Source organism: Brachyhypopomus gauderio, chromosome 1, assembly GCF_052324685.1.
Source record: "Brachyhypopomus gauderio isolate BG-103 chromosome 1, BGAUD_0.2, whole genome shotgun sequence".
Lineage (NCBI taxonomy): Eukaryota > Metazoa > Chordata > Actinopteri > Gymnotiformes > Hypopomidae > Brachyhypopomus > Brachyhypopomus gauderio.
Window position 1 is genome coordinate 17,747,605 of NC_135211.1, and position 20,810 is coordinate 17,768,414.

The window sequence follows — 20,810 nt, forward strand, 5'->3', positions numbered from 1 at the left end:
ATGTGTGTATTTATTGTCCCAACAAGCACCTTGGAGTAGAATCAAATTTCATTGTAATGCAAATTATAATGACAATAAAGGCGATTCTGAAATATTCCTCAGAGAGTCTGGTCCATATTGACATGATAGCATCACGCAGTTGCTGCAGATTTGTCGGCTGCACATCCATGACGCGAATCTCCTGTTCCACCACATCCCATTGGATTGAGATCTGCTCTATTGGATTGAGATCTGGTGACTGTGGAGGCCATTCCAGTACAGTGAACCCATTGTTAACTTCAAGAAACCAGTCTGAGATGATTCACGCTTTATGATATGGCACATTATCCTGCTGGAAGTAGCCATCAGAAGATGGGTACACTGTGGTCATATAGGGATGAACATGGTCAGCAACAATACTCTGGTAGGCAGTGGCATTGACACAATGCTCAATTGGTACTAATGGGCTCAAAGTGTGCCAAGAATATAACCCCCACACCATTGCACCACCACCTCCAGCCTGAACCATTTATACAATGCAGGATGGATCCATGCTTTCATGATGTTAATGCCAAATTTTGACCCTACCATCTGAATGTCACAGCAGAAATTGAAACTCATCAGACCAGGCAATGTTTTTCCAGTTGTCTATTGTCCAATATTGGTGAGCCTGTGCGAATTGTAGCCTCAGTTTTCTGTTCTTAGCTGACAGGAGTCGCACCTGGTGTGATCTTCTGCTGCTGTAGCCCATCTGCTTCACGGTTTGAAGTGTTTTGTTTTCAGAGATGCTCTTCTGCATGCCTCAGCTGTAACAACTAGTTATTTCAGTTACTTTTTCTGTTCTATCAGCTCAAACCAGTCTTGCCAATCTCCGATGACCACTGGCATCAACAAGACATTTGCGCCCACAGAACCACTGCTCACTGGATATTTTCTCTTTTTTGGATTATTCTCTGTAATCCTTAGAGATAGTTGTGTGTGAAAATCCCAGTAGATCAGCAATTTCTGAAATATTCAGACCAGCCCATCGGGCACCAACAACCATGCCACATTCAAAGTCACTTAAATCACTTTTCTTCCCCATTCTGATGCTTGGTTTGAACTGCAGCAGATCATCTTGGCCATGTCTATATGCCTAAATGCATTGAGTTGCAGCCATGTGATTGACTGATTCGACATTTGCTTTAATGAGCAGTTGGACAGGTGTACCTAATAAAGTGGCCAGTGAGTGTATGAAGCTTTTGGAAAAGAGTTTCATCCAAACTTTTGCAGTTTTTATTGTAAGTTTACAGAAACCTCATATTTGAAATTTGACTCATGAGAAAATATTTTCGCCAAAGCACCTAGAAAGCACATTTTTTAAATTTATCTTTCAAAAATTATTAAAATAAATATACATCAGGCAGGAAAGCCAAGATGCCCTTTTAGATAATGAAAAAAATAAAGAAGAAAAGGATATGTTCATGACACACGTCTTCATATGTCTACATATGAAAAAAGATGAACATGTAATACATTTAATGTTTTAGTATTTAATAAGACCACCGGAGTTCTGGTCTGGACAACACGTCTACATCACATATTCTTCTAGAGAAAAGGGAAAAATATTTCCAATTGGATTACGTCACTGTTCAAGATAATTTCATAAAGAACCTGGATTTTTTTTCAAAATAGGATTTCTAGAAAAATGTGAAATGCAACTATCATAAAACTGTTTCGTAAGACATAAATTCATCCTTCACAACCTAAAATATTAGAAGCCCAACTAATTTTTTTTCATTCATTTACATTATCATATTCTCTTTAATCTATTTTATGCCCATTCTAAAACCCTAAAATAAAGACAACTTATGAACACCCCTTTCATTTAGTTCCTCCTATCACAATTATACTGTTATCACTGGCATAGCTGTTCTTGACTTGTGCTGGTGAATTGAGGTGAATTCTGTTCACCTCACCTCCAATAGGTTTGAGTTAGACAGTCCATCTTAAACGTCTGCAGAAGCCATTTCTTTGTGTGTTCCAGAGTCTGAGCATTCTGGTGTCAGGGTGTCTCTTCCTCTTACTTGGGCTGTCTGTGATGCAATTTCCTGGAAGAGCTTGACCATTCCAGATTTCTTCAGACCCCCCTGAACATTTCTGGCAGCAAACGCATACAACATGGGGTTCACAGAACTGCTAATGAATACCAACGCCCCGGTGACAAATATAAATATTCCTGGGAGATCCACCAGCTCATCTTGGTCGTTTGCTATGAGTTGTGTGACAATGATGATGTTCTGAAGGTGGTGGGGAAGCCAGCAGAGGGTGAAGGCCACTACCACGGCCGTGATGAGAAACAACGATTTCGGCTTGGTCCTCTTCATCTGGCGTAGCTGAGACACAATCTGGCAGTAGCAGACAACAAGCGTGAAGAACGGGATGAGGAAGCCAACTAGGGTCTCCAGGCACTTGCAGAACACCTCCAGACTCACAGAATCATACTCGGAGATGAGACAATGCTGTGTGCCATCAGCCCTGTCGTCAGTCTGCTGGGTCACAGCGGGAAGGATCCCAAGCAGGAAGGCCAATCCCCAAATGCCTGGAATCGTCCAGGTCATGACCTTTCCTGTCTTCCATCGCAGCATCTTCAGGGGGTACCTGATGGCCAGGAAGCGCTCCACGCTCATGACGGTGATGAGGAAGACGCTGGCGTACATGCAGACGTGGATGATGTACACCATGGCCTTGCAGGTGACCTGTCCAAACACCCAGGAGCGAGCCAGTGAGTAGATCCACAGGGGCAGCGTGACCAGCACGAGCAGGTCGGCGACAGCCAGGTGCAGGATGAGCAGCACGGTGTGTGAACGCTGCTTCACGTGCTTCACGATGGTCCACACCACCAGCAGGTTCCCTGGGGCGCCCACAGCGAAGCACACGGCCAGGATGACGCAGACCACGACACCCCCCAACCATTCATCCTCTGTGTCTCTGTCATTGCTGCTTGGGGGAAAGCTGCTCATATCTGTGACTGGTTTACAAAGCAATGACAGCAGCTATAAAACCTCTCTGCAGCTAAGTTTTAGTTTTTAGTTTCCTTATTACAGACTTTGTCCTCCCACATGCTTTACTTCTCTATATTATAATCACATGTCCAAACCAAAGAGAGACAGTCAGAGTACAAATGAGCTGTTAAATATCCAATAGATAAACCAACAGGATTCAGAAATAAACACTGCCTGATTAATATATTCAATCCTCTAATGGAAAACACAGTGCTAATCAAAATTCAAAATTCAAAGCCTTAGTCAACATCAAAAGTCTACTGTAAGCCACAATGTGGCAGTATTGTCAGTACATTAATGGGCATTGTACATAGTGGTATTTTATTATGCTGCAAGACTTTTATCCTAGGCTCTAGCCTGGCTTTTACAATAGCAAGAAAAAAGATGCACTTATCAAATGTTTATGGTAAAAAATATTAAATCAATTTAGAAGAGCATCTTCAGTGCAAGCAGAGCATGAGAAAGCCACAGAGAACTGAAAGTGAGGATAAGAGAGAACGAAAACCTCCATCAGCAGAACCAGACTGGACAACAGTCCGCAGCAGAGTGTCACAAGGAATGCACCATCTGGTAAAGCAAATCCCCACTTCAGGATCCCCAGCGGACGGGCCGAGAGGGCCTGGGCTGCTACTCCACTGAAGCAGTTCTGGTCCAACATGTTCAGCATGTCTATTCAGGTCTATTCTTCCCTCACACTCTGAACCACACTAGAGGGCTGCCACTTTCACAACTGCACTGGTTTACAGCATTTATCAAGCGTTATTATCCAGAGTGACTTACAAAAGCACTTTGTCATCTACTAATAGATTCTACCCTAGCAAGTACAATAGGTTAGAGTCCAAGGTACCATGAAACTAGGATACTGCTAGTATAAACCAGGATAAAAAAGGATAAAGACAGAAAGGGAGAGAGAAGGAGGGAGGGAGGGAGAGAGTGTGTGTGTGTAAACTATGAAGCTTTAGGACATGAGTTTCATCCAAGTTTTAGCAGTTTTTATTGTAAATTTACAGAAGGCTTATATTTGAAATTTGACTCATGCGAAACTATTTTTAGCAAAGCACTTGCAGAACGTTTTAACAAAAAGTTCTACAATTGAAGAACATCTTTTAATCTTGTCTTTCACAAATTATTAAAATAAATGTACGTCAGACAGGAAAGCCAATAAGCCCTTTTAGATAATAAAAAAATATAAAGATGAAAAGGATATGTTCATTGTTATGGTACGGTACCAAAAGGATTCAGTTGCCCCCGTATACAGCGACAGTTGTCTTGTTGTTGCGTTGTGTTCGTCCCTCAGGTGGGCGGGGCCTATGATCCTCCTCACCTGATGGTTGTTTGTTTGTCTATATATGTATTGTCTTTGTACCAGTGACTGCTGGTCATTGTATCCTTAATTTGGATTGAGTCATGGGTTTTTGGTTTGCTCACTTTATTCATTAAAACCTCCCTTTTCCCTGAGACTTTGCGTAATCACTTCCATTTTATTTCGCACTCCCTGCCTGTCATATTCATGACACACACGTCTTCGCAGGGTGAAAAAGATTAACATGTAAAACATTTCATGTCTAAATATCTCCCAGATTACCATGGGTCTGGTCTGGACAACACGTCTACTAATTCATTACTTCTTCATCTAGAGAGCAGGGAAGAATATTTACGGTTGGATTACGTCACTGTTCAAGAGAATCTTATAAAGAACCTGAATATTTTTTTCAAAATAGGATTTTTAGAAAAATGTGAAATGCAACAATCATAAAACTATTTCATAGTACATATATTCATTCTTCACAACCTAAAATATTAGAAGCCCAACTGATTTTTTTTCATTCAGTTACATTATCATATTCTCTTTCATTTATTTTATGCTCATTCTAAAACTTTAAAATAAAGACAATTTATGAACACATCTTTAATTTAGTTCCTCATATCACAATTACACTGTTAACACTGGCATAGAAGTTCTTGACTTGTGCTAGTGAATTGAGGTGAATTCTGTTCACCTCACCTTCACCCAGTTTGAGTTAGACAGTCCATCTCAGACGTCTGCAGAAGCCATTTCTTTGTGTGTTCCAGAGTCTGAGCAGTCTGGTGTCAGGGTGTCTCTTCCTCTTACTTGGGCTGTCTGTGTTGCAATTTCCTGGAAGAGCTTGACCATTCCAGACTTCCTCAGACCCCCTTGGAAGTTTCTGGCAGCGAACGCATACAACATGGGGTTCACAGAACTGCTAATGAATGCCAACGCCCCGGTGACAAATATAAATATTCCTGGGAGATCCACCAGCTCATCTTGGACGTTTGCTATGAGTTGTGTGACAATGATGATGTTCTGAAGGTGGTGGGGAAGCCAGCAGAGGGTGAAGGCCACTACCACGGCCGTGATGAGAAACAATGATTTCGGCTTGGTCCTTTTCATCTGGCGTAGCTGAGACACAATCTGGCAGTAGCAGACAACCAGCGTGAAGAACGGGATGAGGAAGCCAACTAGGGTCTCCAGGCACTTGCAGAACACCTCCAGACTCACAGAATCATACTCGGAGATGAGACAATGCTGTGTGCCATCAGCCCTGTAGTCAGTCTGCTGGGTCACAGCGGGAAGGATCCCAAGCAGGAAGGCCAATCCCCAGATGCCTGGAATCGTCCAGGTCATGACCTTTGCTGTCTTCCATCGCAGCATCTTCAGGGGGTACCTGATGGCCAGGAAGCGCTCCACGCTCATGACGGTGATGAGGAAGACGCTGGCGTACATGCAGACGTGGATGATGTACACCATGGCCTTGCAGGTGACCTGTCCAAACACCCAGGAGCGAGCCAGTGAGTAGATCCACAGGGGCAGCGTGACCAGCACGAGCAGGTCGGCGACAGCCAGGTGCAGGATGAGCAGCACGGTGTGTGAACGCTGCTTCACGTGCTTCACGATGGTCCACACCACCAGCAGGTTCCCTGGGGCGCCCACAGCGAAGCACACGGCCAGGATGACGCAGACCACGACACCCCCCAACCATTCATCCTCTGTGTCTCTGTCATTGCTGCTTGGGGGAAAGCTGCTCATATCTGTGACTGGTTTACAAAGCAATGACAGCAGCTATAAAACCTCTCTGCAGCTAAGTTTTGTTTTTAGTTTCCTTATTACAGACTTTGTCCTCCCACATGCCAGAGTTCAAATGAGCTGTTAAGTATCCAATAGATAAACAGGATTCAAAAATAAACACTGTCTGACAAATATATTTAATCCTATAATGGAAAACACAGTGCTAATCAAAATTCAAAGCTCTAATCAACATCGAAATTTTACGGTAAGCCACTATGTGGCAGTATTGTCAGTACATTAATGGGCATTGTACATAGTGGTATTTTATTATGCTGCAAGACTTTTATCCTAAGCTCTAGCCTGGCTTTTACAATAAAAAATATGCACTTACCAAAAATTTAATCAATTTAGAAGAGCATCTTCAGTGCAGGCAGATCATGAGAAAGCCACAGAGAACTGAAAGTGAGGATAAGTGAGAACTAAAACTCCCACCAGCAGAACCAGACTGGACAACAGTCCGCAGCAGAGTGTCACAAGGAACGCACCATCTGGTAAAGCAAATCCCCACTTCAGGATCCCCAGCGGACGGGCCGAGAGGGCCTGGGCTGCTACTCCACTGAAGCAGTTCTGGTCCAACATGTTCAGCATGTCTATTCAGGTCTATTCTTCCCTCACACTCTGAACCACACTAGAGGGCTGCCACTTTCACAACTGCACTGGTTTACAGCATTTATCAAGCGTTATTATCCAGAGTGACTTACAAAAGCACTTAGCTATATATTCATAGATTCTACCCTAGCAAGTACAATAGGTTAGAGTCCAAGGTATCATTAAACTAGGATACTGCTGGTATAAACCAGGATCAAACAGGATAGAGACAGAAAGGGAGAGAGAGGGAGGGAGAGAAAGAGAGAGAGAGAGAGAGAGAGAGAGAGAGAGAGAGAGAGAGAGTGTGTGTGTGTGTGTGTGTGTGTGTGTGTGTGTGTGTGTGTGTGTGTGTGTGTGTGTGTGTGTGTGTAAACTATGAAGCTTTAGGACATGAATTTCATCCAAGCTTTAGCAGTTTTTATTGTAAATAAAGCTGTAAGCCGCAGTGTGTTGTAGGTGTTTCTTATGTACTGCTCCAAAACAGGAGGATTGAATTCAAGTTCAATTGAGTCTCCAGGCAAAGCTGCCAGAAAGAGTTATGTAATAAAATATATTCAAAGATAATAACCCAGTTATGATTTTTTTTTACACATAATTATACATTTATTATCCGTAGTCTCATTGACATTAATTTGTCTTGCTTATTCATAATGTATCTTATATGGTAGACAAATGGTTTTTATACTGACTTTTCAAGAAATTCTGAAACATAAAACATGGTCTGAATCCCAAATGCCGTACTTAATTAAGCAGTAGGCACTAGATTTCAGTGCAATGCGTTCTGCTCGACCGTTCAAGCAGTACGTTCTTTCAGTAGGAGACTGGGCAGTTTTCATAACCTCGGACACACTACCTGTAGCCCGAGACAGCGGCAGCCAATCCGCGCTAATGAGAACCTGCACGCGACACGTACGTAAATTGCGCGTTCAAAAACCGCTGAAGGCTCTCGCGCTGGTCGCTTAATTAGTCTTTGTTGTACGCTTTAAAAACAAAACAAGTAGCACTCATTAGTAATCATTTCTGATATCAAATGCTACATTTATTGTGTTTTCAATATCAATAACAACATTGTCTAGCCAACTGCGCCGTATCGTGAGTGGACGTTGGGCTAACTCTACACAGAGAGCATTTAAACGTTGATGTTGACGGATGTGGAGACACCGACACGCGGCGTGGTGAACATGGACGTGGCGGAGACTCGCGTGTTTAACGTGGGGGGAGGACTGTTCTCGCTCCCCCTCGGCACACTGCGGCGCCTCCCGGGGTGTCCGCTGCTGCAGGGAGCGGCCCGTCCGTCCAGACTGTTCGTGGACCGGGACGCCTGCGCGTTCACACACGTGCACCACTACATGATGACCGGCACGCTGCCCCCGACGTGCGCGCCCGACACTCACTTATTATACGAACTGGCCGCAGGTCTGCAGCTCCACTCACTGCAGCAGGTGCGTGGGACAGATGTGTGTATGAACAGTGTTTTCTTTCTTACTCATTCGGGTACTGAGCCCTTCAGATGAATAAAACGCTCACATGTATCGCTTTATCTGTTCTCTTTTATTAAAAAGGCTTTACAAAACCTCCAATCCGACAAACATTATTTGCGTGCACGCCCTATGGATCTTCAGGTGGCCGAAAGAGCGACAATAAATTACTGGAAGACCCGCATTTGTAATACCAAACAGGAGACGGTGGTCAGCCCAGCGAATTCAGGTAAGTAAATGGGTTCAAATGGCGCCATCTTGTGGCAGTACACCGGGACACACATGTTTCACTTATATGACGTCAGGATGCTGGAGTCCAGTTAGTTGAGTTGGGGTAGTTATTTAAATATGTGTGTGTTTGTTAATTATGCCTTGGGACTGTAGTTCAGCTTGATATTAAATATATGTATATATATGTACATGTATGTATTAAAATAAAGTGTTAAATCAGTTCATTTCGATGATGAATCATTCCTAGTCATGCAGTCTGTGTTTTTGTTGTGTGTCAGTGCTCGACTCTGTGCCGCTGGGTCTGGTGGGCACTCCCCTGGTGGAAAGCGAAGAAGAGGTTCTGTTCTGTTTTGTTCCTCTGGAGCAGCTGCGTGTGCACCCGGGTCTGCTGGCCCCTGACTGCCTGCTCTGGCTGTGTGATGAGGTGGCCATCATAGAGTGCAGTAGCCGTCTTTTCAGATTCATAGGCAAGTGCCTGCAATTAATCCATCTTCATACACTGCACAGCATACTGCCTACTAATATGAGCATCCTGAAATGCATCTGACAGATGGATAGCTTTTTAAATGAAAAATATACCGATCACACTGCAGCTTGGAAAACTTACCAGCTGATGTAAACATGACCCACGCTTGTTTTCGTTTGTGAAAGCTAATTTCCTGCAGTCGGGCACGGTCCTGCTGCCAGAGCGGTTCAGCGATCACGAGGCGCTGTGCGCTGAAGCCAGAACGGCAGGCGTGACTGAGCTTGTAGAGGCCCTGCAGGAGGAGAGAAGTATGGAGCAACAGAACTAAAATCTGCTAATTAGGAACATCCAAATGTGCTGATGTGTCTGCCTTTACTAACACTCCTCCTCGAGCGAGTGAATCGGATCCCAGAGTTACAACCACAATGAAAATAACCCAGTTCTCATGGTGCCTTATTTCTGTCCAGGCTGGAGTGAGAGGCGTGGCCTGGATTGGTCGCCCGGAGATGGCGGGTTGGGCTGTGTGCTGGAGCCTCTGTATGTTCTGAGCTTGGACCTGCTAGTGAAGTACCCAGACTCCTCGCTTGGCCAGCTACACGTGGACAGCAATCTGGAGGGCAGCAGATTCTACATCACTGGGTCTGGAGTGCTCTTCCAGCACGTGGAGTGAGTCTGGGACGCTGTCGGGAGTGTGGGGCATGGTGTGGGTGAGTTCAGGAATGTCAGGATGCTGTTCTGACACAGGAGCTGGTTGGGAACATCTTGCCTGCCTCTGACGAGCTCTAGAGAAGAGCTGCCTGGCCTGTGTGCTCACCTGGACGAACAAGACGAGACTTACCTGGCCATCAGAGAAGCCCTGAGAGAGCGCTTCTGCAGGAGAGAAACCAGTGAGTTCAAGTCAAACACACACACCCATGCAAAAGGAACCTAGACTTGTCAAAAACATGTCTTCCCCTTCTCTCTCTGACAGGCTCAGTAGGTGTGAGGTCTCCTGTCTCTGTGACAACATCCACCCTTTATAAAGTTATTAAAGTTTATGCTGGAACTCACTGGTATGCTACTTACTTCAGAACCCTTATAAAGGTAAATGATATGAATATGGCCTCCACATAATCTCAATCATCTAAAGAAGTGTTCTCCAGTGCTGGGGCTCCACTCCGTTCATAACACTCCTTTATCTTGTCCCTCAGCACCCCGAGTTCCTCAACAACTCTGCGAGGAGCAGGTGGATCGTGTTTGGGGAGAGCCTGCTAGTCAAGGGTGATGGCCAAATGTTCCGGCACGTTCTGAACTTCCTGAGATGTGGCCGCCTTCTCCTGCCCTTGGGCTTCAGGTTCCACTCAGTGCACTGGTTTCTGACGGGTCTCTGGACCGAGACCAAACTCGGATTGTGACTGCGAATTGTGATTTATACTGACATTTAATCCCTGACTTAATCTAAAATTGTGAAATTTCCCAGTTTTCATGTACATCTCCAGATTAGTTTGCTGCATGATTATGACTTTACAGTTGATGGAGGGCAAAACTTTAGATCACTGGGTTAAAGTACACTCTGGGCTGGGTGCTGTAAAAGTCTGCTCTGTGTTTGTAGGGAATGGCCTTTGCTTTGTCAGGAGATTAAAGCCTTCCAGGTTCCTGCTCTGTCTAGTGCTCTGCTGGCCTGCTCTGAGTACAGGTAAAGAGCTCGAGGCTAGTACAGAGGAGTCTACCGGTCACATGCTCCTTATTAAATAAAAAACAAATCAACCCATCACATTTGAACCCTGCTTGGTGTGGGGTAGCAGTTTTGTATCACATACGGTACTCATTTGTAGACTGAACATGAATAAGAGTTTACCATAGTAGGTAAGTGACATCACTTCCTGAATTTGGGTATTGATTGGTCAGATTGGTGTTGGTTGTTCTGCTAGGGCATGGTGTAAGGTTACGGCCCAAGCCAGGAGGAACACTCCCTCCTCCAAATTCACGAAGGACATGGACTGTTTCCTAGACACCAGCTCAGATGAAAAGGTTTGTACGTGGATGTCGGGGCAGAGTGAGGGACCATTCCATCTGAACAACCATCTGCATTAATACTGGGGAACCACAGGCTGAGGCAGTGTTATCTGATACAGCTGGAGCCATTTCAGAATCAACTTGTGATAGATTTACTGTTCCAGCCTTTTCTGTGAGGTGCTTATTGCAGCAACATGCCTGAGGAATTTAATTTAAACGTGTGGTTGAGTAACCAACACCCCCGCCCCCTCCCCCAGGGGCTTATGGGATATTTTAGTTTTAGTTGGGGGATCATGTTGAGGGTACCCAGGATGAAGTGTGTGTGTGTGTGTGTGTATGCAGGATGAATGATGTGTGTGAGCGTGTGTGCGTGCAGGATGAAGGGTCTGTGTGTGCATGCGCGTGGGATGAAGTGTGTTTGTGCGATGAAGACTATTGGATTTTTATTTTTTTGATGAATGTCATTTTCAGATGACTAATTTTGATTTTGTTAAAATAAACAAAGGGAGTTATAGCTGAGAGATGTAACAGTGGTTAATAGAATAGAAAAGAATAGAATATACAGTTGACCACTCATCCAATCTGCATTATTAATAATAATAATAATAATAATAATAATAATAATAATAATAATAATAATATTAATAATAATAATAACATCTGACCTACCGGTATCTGAGAGGCGTCATGCCCACAACAGCAGTCCCATCACTGCCATGTGCTGCTCATCAATGTTCACCCACAGCCTGTTTATGACCAGAAGACCACTGTTGACCGCTGAATATTGGTGGAGAGTGGACACTCTGAACCTGTCTGTACCACTGCAACACTGTCCAACACTGTTAAGTCTCATTAACCACCCAGCTCAGTATGCAGAACCATGCTGCTGCCATGTCGGTGTTAATGCAGTCGAGTGTGGTCCACCACCCAGGACATGGTCAACAGTGGTCCTGTGGTCAGAAGAGGACCAGTAAACTGGGTGGGAGGCACCTCTCAAACTGTGCGTCACCAGATGGACCAGTCTGTACACTGCTTAAAAGCTCCTCTGAGCAGTACTTAAGTGACCAGTGAATAATGGTTGTGTATATAAAAAATATTTCACTTACCAGTCAGTAGGAAATTCCTTGCATTTCAACTATTTTGTTCATGTAGTTCTTTAATATTATTGGCCTTCTCCCCCAACACACATGAACTTTGTGTTTATATTTACAACCACCTCTCTACAGGAGCAAACAGAGGAACACGGTCCTCCCTTATTTCAGAGAGAAGGGCCAGACTACACACTCCTCTTGACTGACACAGGATCCACCAGCTCCCACTCGGAGGCCGAGAGCGTGTGCGTCTCCCTCGATTCGCCTTACCTGGACTCCTCAGGAATAAAGGAACAGGGAGCTAATTGTGAAGACGGACAGAGGGCGGGGGAGATCTCCATGGAGTTCCTGCATCACTCCTCAATCCTGGGGGAGTCGTGTCCCAGTACCCTGACTGTTCTGGAGGAGTTGATGAGAGGCAGTAACACTAGACTTCCACATGAGGGCACTGTGGTCAGCCGTCGGGCTTCTGGAAACCTGGATGGACGTAAGGGCATGAAGCATAGTGCTGAGGAGGACCGCTGGACGTCGTCTCCGCTGCGCTCGCTGTGTGAGACCTGGCAGGAGGAGAACATCCCTGGGCCTGGCCCACAGGACCTGCCGGCTCTGCTCGCCGGCGCCGCCCTGCAGGCCAGAGGCTCTAACACGCACAGGCGACGGCAGAGTGCAGTGAGGGAACGCCTGTGTGGAGACTGCACGCGTGCGCATGGGGACGCACCCCCGATGGCCAGCACGGCTCGGAGGGCGAGGAAAACGCCAGGCAGCACGGGAAAGCAAGGATCACAGACACGAGAATCACAGACACAAGCTCACAGGCTCCCCAGATCTCGCTGTCGCAAGCCTTACACCAGAGCCGTCTCGGGTGAGATACACGTTGCCTGATCAAATTATTTCCTGTAAATGGTTCGTAGATCACTCATTTCCTGATTTCTTGAAAGTGTGTGTGATCATTGATCTGGGTATGATCTGGTGCAGGTCAGAGAGGGTCTGTGAAGGGCGGTGTGTGTCCTTGCTGGAGGTGCCTGGCGTCAGTCGGAGGTTGTGTGTTAAGGGTGCACCATCCCCCAGTGCTGGGGAAAGGCGAGGCAGGAGGTTACTTCACCCACAGTACCATCTACACAGGTTCCTAGTCCAGTTCTCAATCCAGTTCCCAGTACAGTTCAGGATCTAGTTGTATAAACAGACAGTTTCTGTTCATTCCTGTCCCAAACTGAACTTAAGGGCTTATTTATGTATATATGTCATAATATGTAAACGATATGATATGCTAATGATAACTAAAAACACTAAAGTGAATCCGATAAACAATTTAAAAGTATTGGTATTAAACGGAAAATACAGCTGTATTAAGTATACCTGATTTCATACTGTTCTAACAGCCAAACAACCTCAAGCAGTACAACCTGCTGATACAGAGACCAAAGGTGAGACTCTGCCTTCCTTATTGATCAGAATAGGTTAACAGAGATTGTCACAGTCACGCGGAACCCTATACTTTGCATGTTGATTTATTTGTGAACGGGTTAGGAGATAGTCCTTTGTTGTGGATGAAATTTCCCACAAGAGGGTGGTGAAGTTCTTTTTTTTTTTATGTGTTTATTAACCTTAATTAACCTGTCTTGCTCAATGAGTACAGTGTTTCCTGTCATATCATTAAGACGGATAAAGTTGAGAGGAAAACTGCAGGAATCATGCAGACATTTCTGTGCTTGGGCTCTGACTTTGGAGCCAGTCTTCTCACTTACATCACGCATCAATCAGCCAATCACAATTCACTCTGGATTTCAGTCCCTTTTGATTTAAGGTCTCTGCACTTTCTCTGGCAAAGGAAGAGCCTCCTGGAGCAGGGTTGATTGCATTTCCACCAGTACTCCCGGTGGGTCATAAACCAGTGTATTTCTCTCCAGATGTGGCATTTGCACACTTCAGCCTGTCTTATGAAGAGATGGTGTATGCTCGTGAGTGCCATGCCTTCCTCACAAGCACCATCTTAAACTCCAGCACGCTGGACTCAAAGGAGAGCGCACACAGCGTGGTCAGCCTGGTCTACTGCCTCTGGGTGAGAACACCAATCTCATTTTCTCACTGCTGCAAGCACCTTCATTAAGCCATTTTAACAATGTGGTCATGTTAATTTTTTTTTAACTGATAATCGAAACTTATGATTATGAAATCTAGAAAGTTATACCCTAGTTGGAGCCTCTGAAAAATATGGCAAGACATGATTTACTGTGGATTAAAATGTACTCTAGATTAATATAGCCTTGAAGAACCCATAACCCATTTGTTAATGTGGTGCAGGAGGAGCAGAATGAGTTATCAGAACAGTGGGCTTTAATCATACATAAGCACATACTATCATATGAGATATTTAGGCAGTGATAACTGGCATGAGATATAGTACTTCTCCTCTAAGATGAAACTGGGGGCACAGAAACATATCTGTGAACCTAAGGTGTTTAGCAGTACTCATACCTGTCTAGCTTCTTGGAGAATTATATTCCGACACGCACTTTACGCTCCTCTAACTCGCATCTTCTAGCAGTTCCATCTGCAAAAATGCGTACTCTAGGTGATAGGGCTTTGTGTTGCTGGTCCTAAACTATGGAATGATCTCCCGTTACAGTTACGTACCTGTCAGTCTTTACCGTCGTTCAAAATCAGTCTGAAAACTCATCTATATCAGCTAGCATATGAGTGAGCAATTGTTTGTGTAATCATTGTTTGGTTTTTATTATTTTATAACATTTTTTTTATTATTATTTTTTTTTAAATCATTATTATTATTATTATTATTAATGTTTTATTGTACAGCAGGGGTGCTCATTACGTCGATCGCGATCGACCGGTCGATCGCGAAGGAACTGTCGGTCGATCGCGAAGGAATGTGCGTAGATCGCGTCACATAAAATAGTAGTAGATGAATCGCACATCTGCACTGACGGTTGTATTTTGATTGACATTCACGGCAGCCAATCTGCAATCCACTCAACAAATTACGTTCGCCACACCCCCCCCCCCCCCCCCCCCCCCCGCTCAACAAATTACGTTCGCCGCCACCCCCGGTAGATCTTTCTGACTGGGTCATCTTATAAGTAGCTCGCAAGCTGAAAACAGTGGGCACCCCTGTTGTACAGTGTCCTTGGGTCTCATGAAAGGCGCTTTATAAATAAAATGTATTATTATTACTCCAGTGGCCGTTCTGCTGCTCATCCCAGCTCTCAACACCCTAAAGCACTACAGACACTACACACCTGGTAGAGGTGAACTGGTAGCAGGGTTACAGCAAAACCAGAGACACTCTGGTTAGGCACCAAACACTGGGCTGAGAAACACCATTATAAAGTACCATTTTTAATGGATTGTATCGTTCTGATTTGCAGAAAGCCCATATTGTGAGTCTGCATTTATGTCAGTGCTTGTGGTGTCCGTGTTGTGCTCCCTCTGTTAGACGGGTCACGCCGCACTGGAGGACTTGGTTCATGAATTGCTGACGGTGCTGCGCGTCGGTCCACAAGGACCGCTGGAACAGCAGGAGAAGTTAACACAGTGGCTGAAGGTAAGAGCATCTACAGCCCGTGTTAATGAGCATGCTGGAGGCAATGTTAACAAAGTGTTAATGAAGACGCTGGAGGTAATGTTAATGAAGCGTTAATGAGGATGCTGGAGGTAATGTTAACAAAGTGTTAATGAAGACGCTGGAGGTAATGTTAATGAAGCGTTAATGAGGATGCTGGAGGCAATGTTAACAAAGTGTTAATGAAGACGCTGGAGGTAATGTTAATGAAGCGTTAATGAGCATGCTGGAGGCAATGTTAACAAAGTGTTAATGAAGACGCTGGAGGTAATGTTAATGAAGCGTTAATGAGCATGCTGGAGGCAATGTTAACAAAGTGTTAATGAAGACGCTGGAGGTAATGTTAATGAAGCGTTAATGAGCATGCTGGAGGCAATGTTAACAAAGTGTTAATGAAGACGCTGGAGGTAATGTTAATGAAGCGTTAATGAGCATGCTGGAGGCAATGTTAACAAAGTGTTAATGAAGACGCTGGAGGTAATGTTAATGAAGCGTTAATGAGCATGCTGGAGGCAATGTTAACAAAGTGTTAATGAAGACGCTGGAGGTAATGTTAATGAAGCGTTAATGAGCATGCTGGAGGTAATGAAGTGTTAATGAGGATACCTACATTAGAGTGCTTGTGTGGCCCTCCGTGAAGGTTGGCTAGATTCTCTGCTGCCCATGATGGCGTTATCAGCGGGGACTTGAATGGTGAACATGTACTACGGAACTAACCTTTCAGTACACAACACTCACATTACACTGGGTTGTATGCAAGTGTATATGTGATATATGATTATACATGATTGTGTTTATTCTCTTGGGGAAGTTCACTCTGCCACTGGCAAAGAGGTATGCAGAGTGTGTGAGTGATTTACTGAGGAAGACGGCACTCCACATGGACACACTGTTCCCTCTGGATTACCTGGAGGTCACTGTGCTATAACCGCAGGGGTATGTAGAACATCTGTGTACTGTGTGTGACTTTCTGGAACCTTCTTCCAGAGACGTTTTTGACATCACCACCACCACAATTGATCTTGATGCTTTGCTAGTATTCTAGGATTTAATACTTAATCTAGTATTGATGCTGTTCAGTTAAATCCAGCACTGAATGAGCTGGACCTTTAGATAGAGCTGAGAAACTAAAGTAGATGTGAATTGACACACTTCAATTATGGATACAAAGCAGTCCATTTTTATTAAATACATATGAACTTGTTAGGAGTATGAAACGTTTAAACACTCACGCTTCGGCGGTAACTGAGAAGGCTTCTGCTGACTCTTACCCTCTGTGAACTCTGAACTTTAGAGTTGCTGATCAGAATGGCACTTCAGTGATTCCCTGGTTGGCTGTGCATACATCTTCCCACATTCCTTACCCTCCTTTAATGCTAGGAACTTGGCACCAGCGGTGCAAATATTTACAGGCAATATATATATATATTTGCATTTGTCCATGTTTGCCGATAAACAAGGCTGCAGACTGAGTGTTCCTGCTGCTCCATTTCAAACAGGACCCAGTGGTTGCCCGACTGCATCCCGCAGGAACACTGACCCAGGGTCAGGACCGAAAGCCAGAGGAGCGAGGAACTGCATGAGCACGGAGTAGCATCCCAACTGAGAGTACTGGCCACAGGTCAGCTTAGAATAGAAACGAATAAAAGATTCAACAGTACAGAATATGCTGGTGTAAGAAAAGGAACGCATGCTGCTCCAGAGGGGAGCATGTTACGCACAGGCCCAGTTTCAGCTGCATGCTCTGGTACCAGGGGGTTTCAAAATCGGCTTGGTTGCAGTTTACAGCAAAGTGGTCAACAGACAAACGGACAATATGAAACAGTTCATAACTGTATTGTAAACTAAAACAATTATTTACAGTTATTTAGCAAAAGTACAGAAAACTGCTGTACCAGAATCTTTGAAAAGAAGATAAATACAAGGATATTTAAACAAACAGAAAAAAAACTATATATAAGCTCTGAAAGCAAATGAGTGGCTTTGTCTTCAGCAGTGCTATCTTCCAGCTTTTTGTTTTTTTTTTAGAAGTCCACAGGATAGGATTTATGATTTGAAGAGGAATGATAAATACTGGCTTGAATCCTCTTCTGCGTATAGTAATGAGATCTCCTTAAGGAACAGCCAAGCATTAGACCTGTGAAATAAGAGGTAGTGGAATTAGGTACCCCCCAAGTACAGCACCTTCAGAACACACACACACACACACACGTCTGTAGGGGTGGAGCGCTGTTAAGCTTGCAGGGCCATGAGCTGGGTGTTGGGAGCGGGTGTGTGATGGGTGAAGCACAACTTACAGGAGCGGTGGTTACAGCGCGGGCTCACACTACAGTGGAGGGGCCTATAACCTGAGCACCTTTCTGGAAGTGGAGATTGGAAGCAGGTATTATTGCAGTGTTATGGGTTATGAACACCCTGTCACCATGTGTCTAGAACATTAAACAAAGCTTATTAGGATCGTATGAGTCTTTAGGATAAATGCTGGACCACAAGTTTATTTTATTTTAGCTCAAGATGAGAAGGCCTATTGCAAATCAAAACATTAGCCCCAAAATGGTCCTACAAATTAGATCTGGTTAGGTGCGTAATGTTAAGGTTGAAAACGTAAGCCGATGTCTCAGGTCATGTTCTCCAGTCAGGGCCACGCACCAAGATAAAAGCTCCACATTACACAGTTTACACGTTGATTTTCAGTGTAATCTGAACCACATGATTTTGCTGTAAATAATTAATTCAGGCCGGAGGGTTGACAGGAAAACTACCCAAGTGGCCTTATTTCTGTTATATGCAGACGTGAGTCTTGCCACATCTATCGAGTACTGGGCCACCTCTGTAGATGCAAGACACCAGTTCTACATACAGGACAGAGACGGGGGGAGAGGGGGGCAGGAGCGTGATATGGATGGGGGGCAGATGAAGGGCTGTGGGATGTGGGACAGAGACGGGGGGAGAGGGGGGCAGGAGCGTGATATGGATGGGGGGCAGATGAAGGGCTGTGGGACAGGACGGCGAGGGTTTGGAGGTATAAACGGGGGACAAGTCATTCTTTCAGACTTGTGTTATTCCAGGACGCCATAATCACGTCCCGGGTCGTCCATGCACCCCTGCTCTGAGGGTCTCCCTGTCTGGTTCTGTATGTGTGTAAACCACAGCTGGGAAAACGTGAGCTGCTCAGGCTCCTGGTGCTTTTCATAAGAACAGAGCACAACGGAGTGTGCGTGTTGTTTCTGGACACATCAGTGCATCCTGAGATGACATCCTGCAGTTACGCTAAAAAGGCAAGAACAACACTGGCCTCTGATAGGACGAATGGTTGTTTATCTTTATCTTTGCTGGGCTATTTCAAACAAAGATATGGAGAGAGTGCTTCCAATTTAACACCACTTCAGGGGACATGGGGTAAGCTCACGTCTGACCAGTGGAAAAGGCTGCTACCCCTGACATGTTTTCACATTGTTTCCTGTTGGATTTGGAACAGTTGCATCAGCAAAGACAAGGTGTTCTTGTCAAAAGTACACACACACACGCACGGATACTGACCGCTGAAATGTACTGGCTGTTGAAACGTGGTTTGTGGTTGGAGGGGGAGGTGATGGAGGAGTAGCTGGTGGTTTCACAGGGAGAGCTGGGCTCCTCAGACAGAGCCTCAGGGAGGTGACTGGACACGCAGCCGCTGTCAGAGCCACTCGAGCCGCTGCCTGACAGACAGTGTGAGGAGGATCCCGAACTCTCCGTCGCTACAAACACACAATGCTGTGTTTCTTTACAACGTTCATGCGCAGCAAAGAATAAAGTGCATTGAAAAGATGTTGGGTAACTGGATACTTTCTGTGTCTCCTTGACAAGCAAATAAAAATATTGAAAGACTAAAAAGATGATGCAAATAGACAAATGATTAAAGGCCAGATCAGACACAGCATCAAGGCAACAACACCTTCATATTACGTGAGCGTAAGTGTAAGGTAGTGCGTACTCATGGAGGGCTGGCTGCTGGTCTCATGCTCCAGCTCGTCCTCCTCGATACAGGGGCTGACGAGGGGTCTCTCCCCAGACAGCAGCGTCTGGCTGCTGTACATGTGCAGGTTGAGGGGCCCCAGTAGCGTGGAGGACGGGGGCCCCCCTGTCCCTGGGGCACTGCTGGCGGGGGCCGCTGCCCTCTTGAACGGGTTGGAGTGGTCGAACAGGGAGACGGCGATGGAGGCTCTTGTCCTGGCCCCTGTGAGGAGGGAAGATACACGTGTGTGTGTGTATGTGGGGATTTCTGCTCGATGGGGTTCAGAATCATTCAGGACCTACGAATCAGTGATCCAGGAGGTTTTGGGATCATACCTCTGCCCTTCATGATGTAATCAATGGCACGATCGTTGATAGCAGCATCACTGGGTTTGATATCCAGAAAAGGTTTATTGCCCACACCCATAGACACCATCTCCTGCATACGGATCTCTACACACACACACACACACACACACACAATATAAAATCAACCGTATGTGGACGGTGATCAGAAAACGGAATTGTTTTCCTAAACATGTACTGTGTCAAGCCAGTGTGTGAATCTGAGCTGTTTTCAAAGGCCTAACCACTATTTTCTTTACACTCAGAGATGTCTTTTGAAACCACAGTAAGACAATAGAGGTTTGAATCAAATGAGGAGTGGTGAAAACCCCTCTCCTCTCAGCCTGGACACAAATACAGAATTAATGATTCCTAAACGTGCTGAGGTGAGGAGAAAAGGGAGAACTTAAACACACACTCTTCACTCCTTTTCTGTCAATCTCCAAACACCCTGTCAGATCAACGGTCCTGCTTCTGTTTCTTTCTCTCTCTCTGTCACTCACACACACACACCTTTGTTGCGTGTGGCCTGTTGCCACAGTATGCGGGCGATATCGGAGGTCCACGCGTGTTTGATGTCGGAGGTGGAGGCCTGGAGGATGTAGGTCTGGTTCTTTGATGTTCTTCTGCGGAACCAGATCTCGAAGCGTAGGCCGCTGTCCCCCGACGTCTCTGTCATCCCCACATCAGCAGTCTGCAGTGCATGCAATTATTGAAACCGCCTTCAATCTCAGCCACAACTTGTTAATGGGAGCAGCTTCTGGGCTGGGGTGAACTTCCCGAAGGTACGGTGTGCCTCCTGACTGCTCTAATCGCCAAGAAATGTGGCCCACGCAGATCAGCATTTAGCAAAAGGCTTACAGCAGCAAGCTGATGCTGCAGGAGCCAGGAGCACATCACACCCCAGACCAGTGGAAGGAGTACACACAACACAC

General features: G+C 45.2%; 4 protein-coding genes across 7 annotated transcripts in view; 1 reads left to right on the plus strand and 3 right to left on the minus strand.

Moving 5' to 3' along the window:
- Positions 1 to 1,406: 1,406 nt before the first annotated feature.
- On the minus strand, positions 1,407 to 3,043 carry LOC143526849 (leukotriene B4 receptor 1). Its single transcript, XM_077021560.1, has one exon. The coding sequence runs from the start codon at positions 2,979 to 2,981 to the stop codon at positions 1,968 to 1,970; it is 1,014 nt and encodes a 337-aa protein (XP_076877675.1). The 5' UTR covers positions 2,982 to 3,043; the 3' UTR covers positions 1,407 to 1,967.
- Positions 3,044 to 3,649: 606 nt separating this feature from the next.
- On the minus strand, positions 3,650 to 6,704 carry LOC143526853 (leukotriene B4 receptor 1-like). 2 transcript variants are annotated; one of them, XM_077021576.1, is made up of 2 exons: positions 6,443 to 6,704; positions 3,650 to 6,080 (listed from the first exon to the last, which is right to left on the minus strand). In XM_077021576.1, exon 2 carries the CDS (start codon positions 6,070 to 6,072, stop codon positions 5,059 to 5,061), a length of 1,014 nt encoding a protein of 337 aa, XP_076877691.1. In that variant the 5' UTR covers positions 6,073 to 6,080; positions 6,443 to 6,704; the 3' UTR covers positions 3,650 to 5,058. The 2 variants fall into 2 exon arrangements, with proteins under 2 accessions (XP_076877691.1, XP_076877700.1); XM_077021585.1 differs by having other exon boundaries at positions 3,650 to 6,189; positions 6,443 to 6,488.
- Positions 6,705 to 7,591: 887 nt separating this feature from the next.
- On the plus strand, positions 7,592 to 17,173 carry LOC143510626 (BTB/POZ domain-containing protein KCTD19-like). 2 transcript variants are annotated; one of them, XM_077000200.1, is made up of 17 exons: positions 7,592 to 8,141; positions 8,262 to 8,406; positions 8,687 to 8,875; positions 9,060 to 9,182; positions 9,342 to 9,540; positions 9,619 to 9,761; positions 9,845 to 9,957; positions 10,065 to 10,207; positions 10,466 to 10,549; positions 10,785 to 10,884; positions 12,096 to 12,822; positions 12,936 to 13,082; positions 13,340 to 13,384; positions 13,868 to 14,019; positions 15,412 to 15,519; positions 16,349 to 16,473; positions 17,037 to 17,173. In XM_077000200.1, the coding sequence occupies exons 1-16, from the start codon at positions 7,839 to 7,841 to the stop codon at positions 16,463 to 16,465; spliced, it is 2,838 nt and encodes a 945-aa protein (XP_076856315.1). In that variant the 5' UTR covers positions 7,592 to 7,838; the 3' UTR covers positions 16,466 to 16,473; positions 17,037 to 17,173. The 2 variants fall into 2 exon arrangements, with proteins under 2 accessions (XP_076856315.1, XP_076856323.1); XM_077000208.1 differs by lacking the exon at positions 13,340 to 13,384.
- A 317-nt stretch (positions 17,174 to 17,490) lies between these two features.
- plekhg4 (pleckstrin homology domain containing, family G (with RhoGef domain) member 4) overlaps positions 17,491 to 20,810 on the minus strand; it is a 60,541-nt gene continuing 57,221 nt past the window's right edge. Inside the window, exons 19-24 of one of the 2 annotated variants that reach the window (XM_077000177.1) lie at positions 20,389 to 20,569; positions 19,867 to 19,983; positions 19,511 to 19,753; positions 19,078 to 19,274; positions 17,835 to 17,897; positions 17,491 to 17,674 (exon numbers count right to left, since the gene is read on the minus strand). In XM_077000177.1, the coding sequence (XP_076856292.1) occupies positions 17,859 to 17,897; positions 19,078 to 19,274; positions 19,511 to 19,753; positions 19,867 to 19,983; positions 20,389 to 20,569 (777 nt within the window). In that variant the 3' untranslated portion in view covers positions 17,491 to 17,674; positions 17,835 to 17,858. The remainder of the gene's footprint in view (positions 17,675 to 17,834; positions 17,898 to 19,077; positions 19,275 to 19,510; positions 19,754 to 19,866; positions 19,984 to 20,388; positions 20,570 to 20,810) is intronic. The other variant, XM_077000186.1, reaches the window with a different exon arrangement.

Coding starts and splice junctions, on each gene's coding strand:
- LOC143526853 (XM_077021576.1), bottom strand. CDS start 6,072: ATGAGCAGCTTTCCCCCAAGCAGCAATGACAGAGACACAGAGGATGAA.
- LOC143526849 (XM_077021560.1), bottom strand. CDS start 2,981: ATGAGCAGCTTTCCCCCAAGCAGCAATGACAGAGACACAGAGGATGAA.
- LOC143510626 (XM_077000200.1), top strand. CDS start 7,839: ATGTTGACGGATGTGGAGACACCGACACGCGGCGTGGTGAACATGGAC. Junction 8,142..8,261: donor AGCTCCACTCACTGCAGCAG/GTGCGTGGGACA, acceptor TTTATTAAAAAG/GCTTTACAAAACCTCCAATC. Junction 10,550..10,784: donor CTGGCCTGCTCTGAGTACAG/GTAAAGAGCTCG, acceptor TTGTTCTGCTAG/GGCATGGTGTAAGGTTACGG.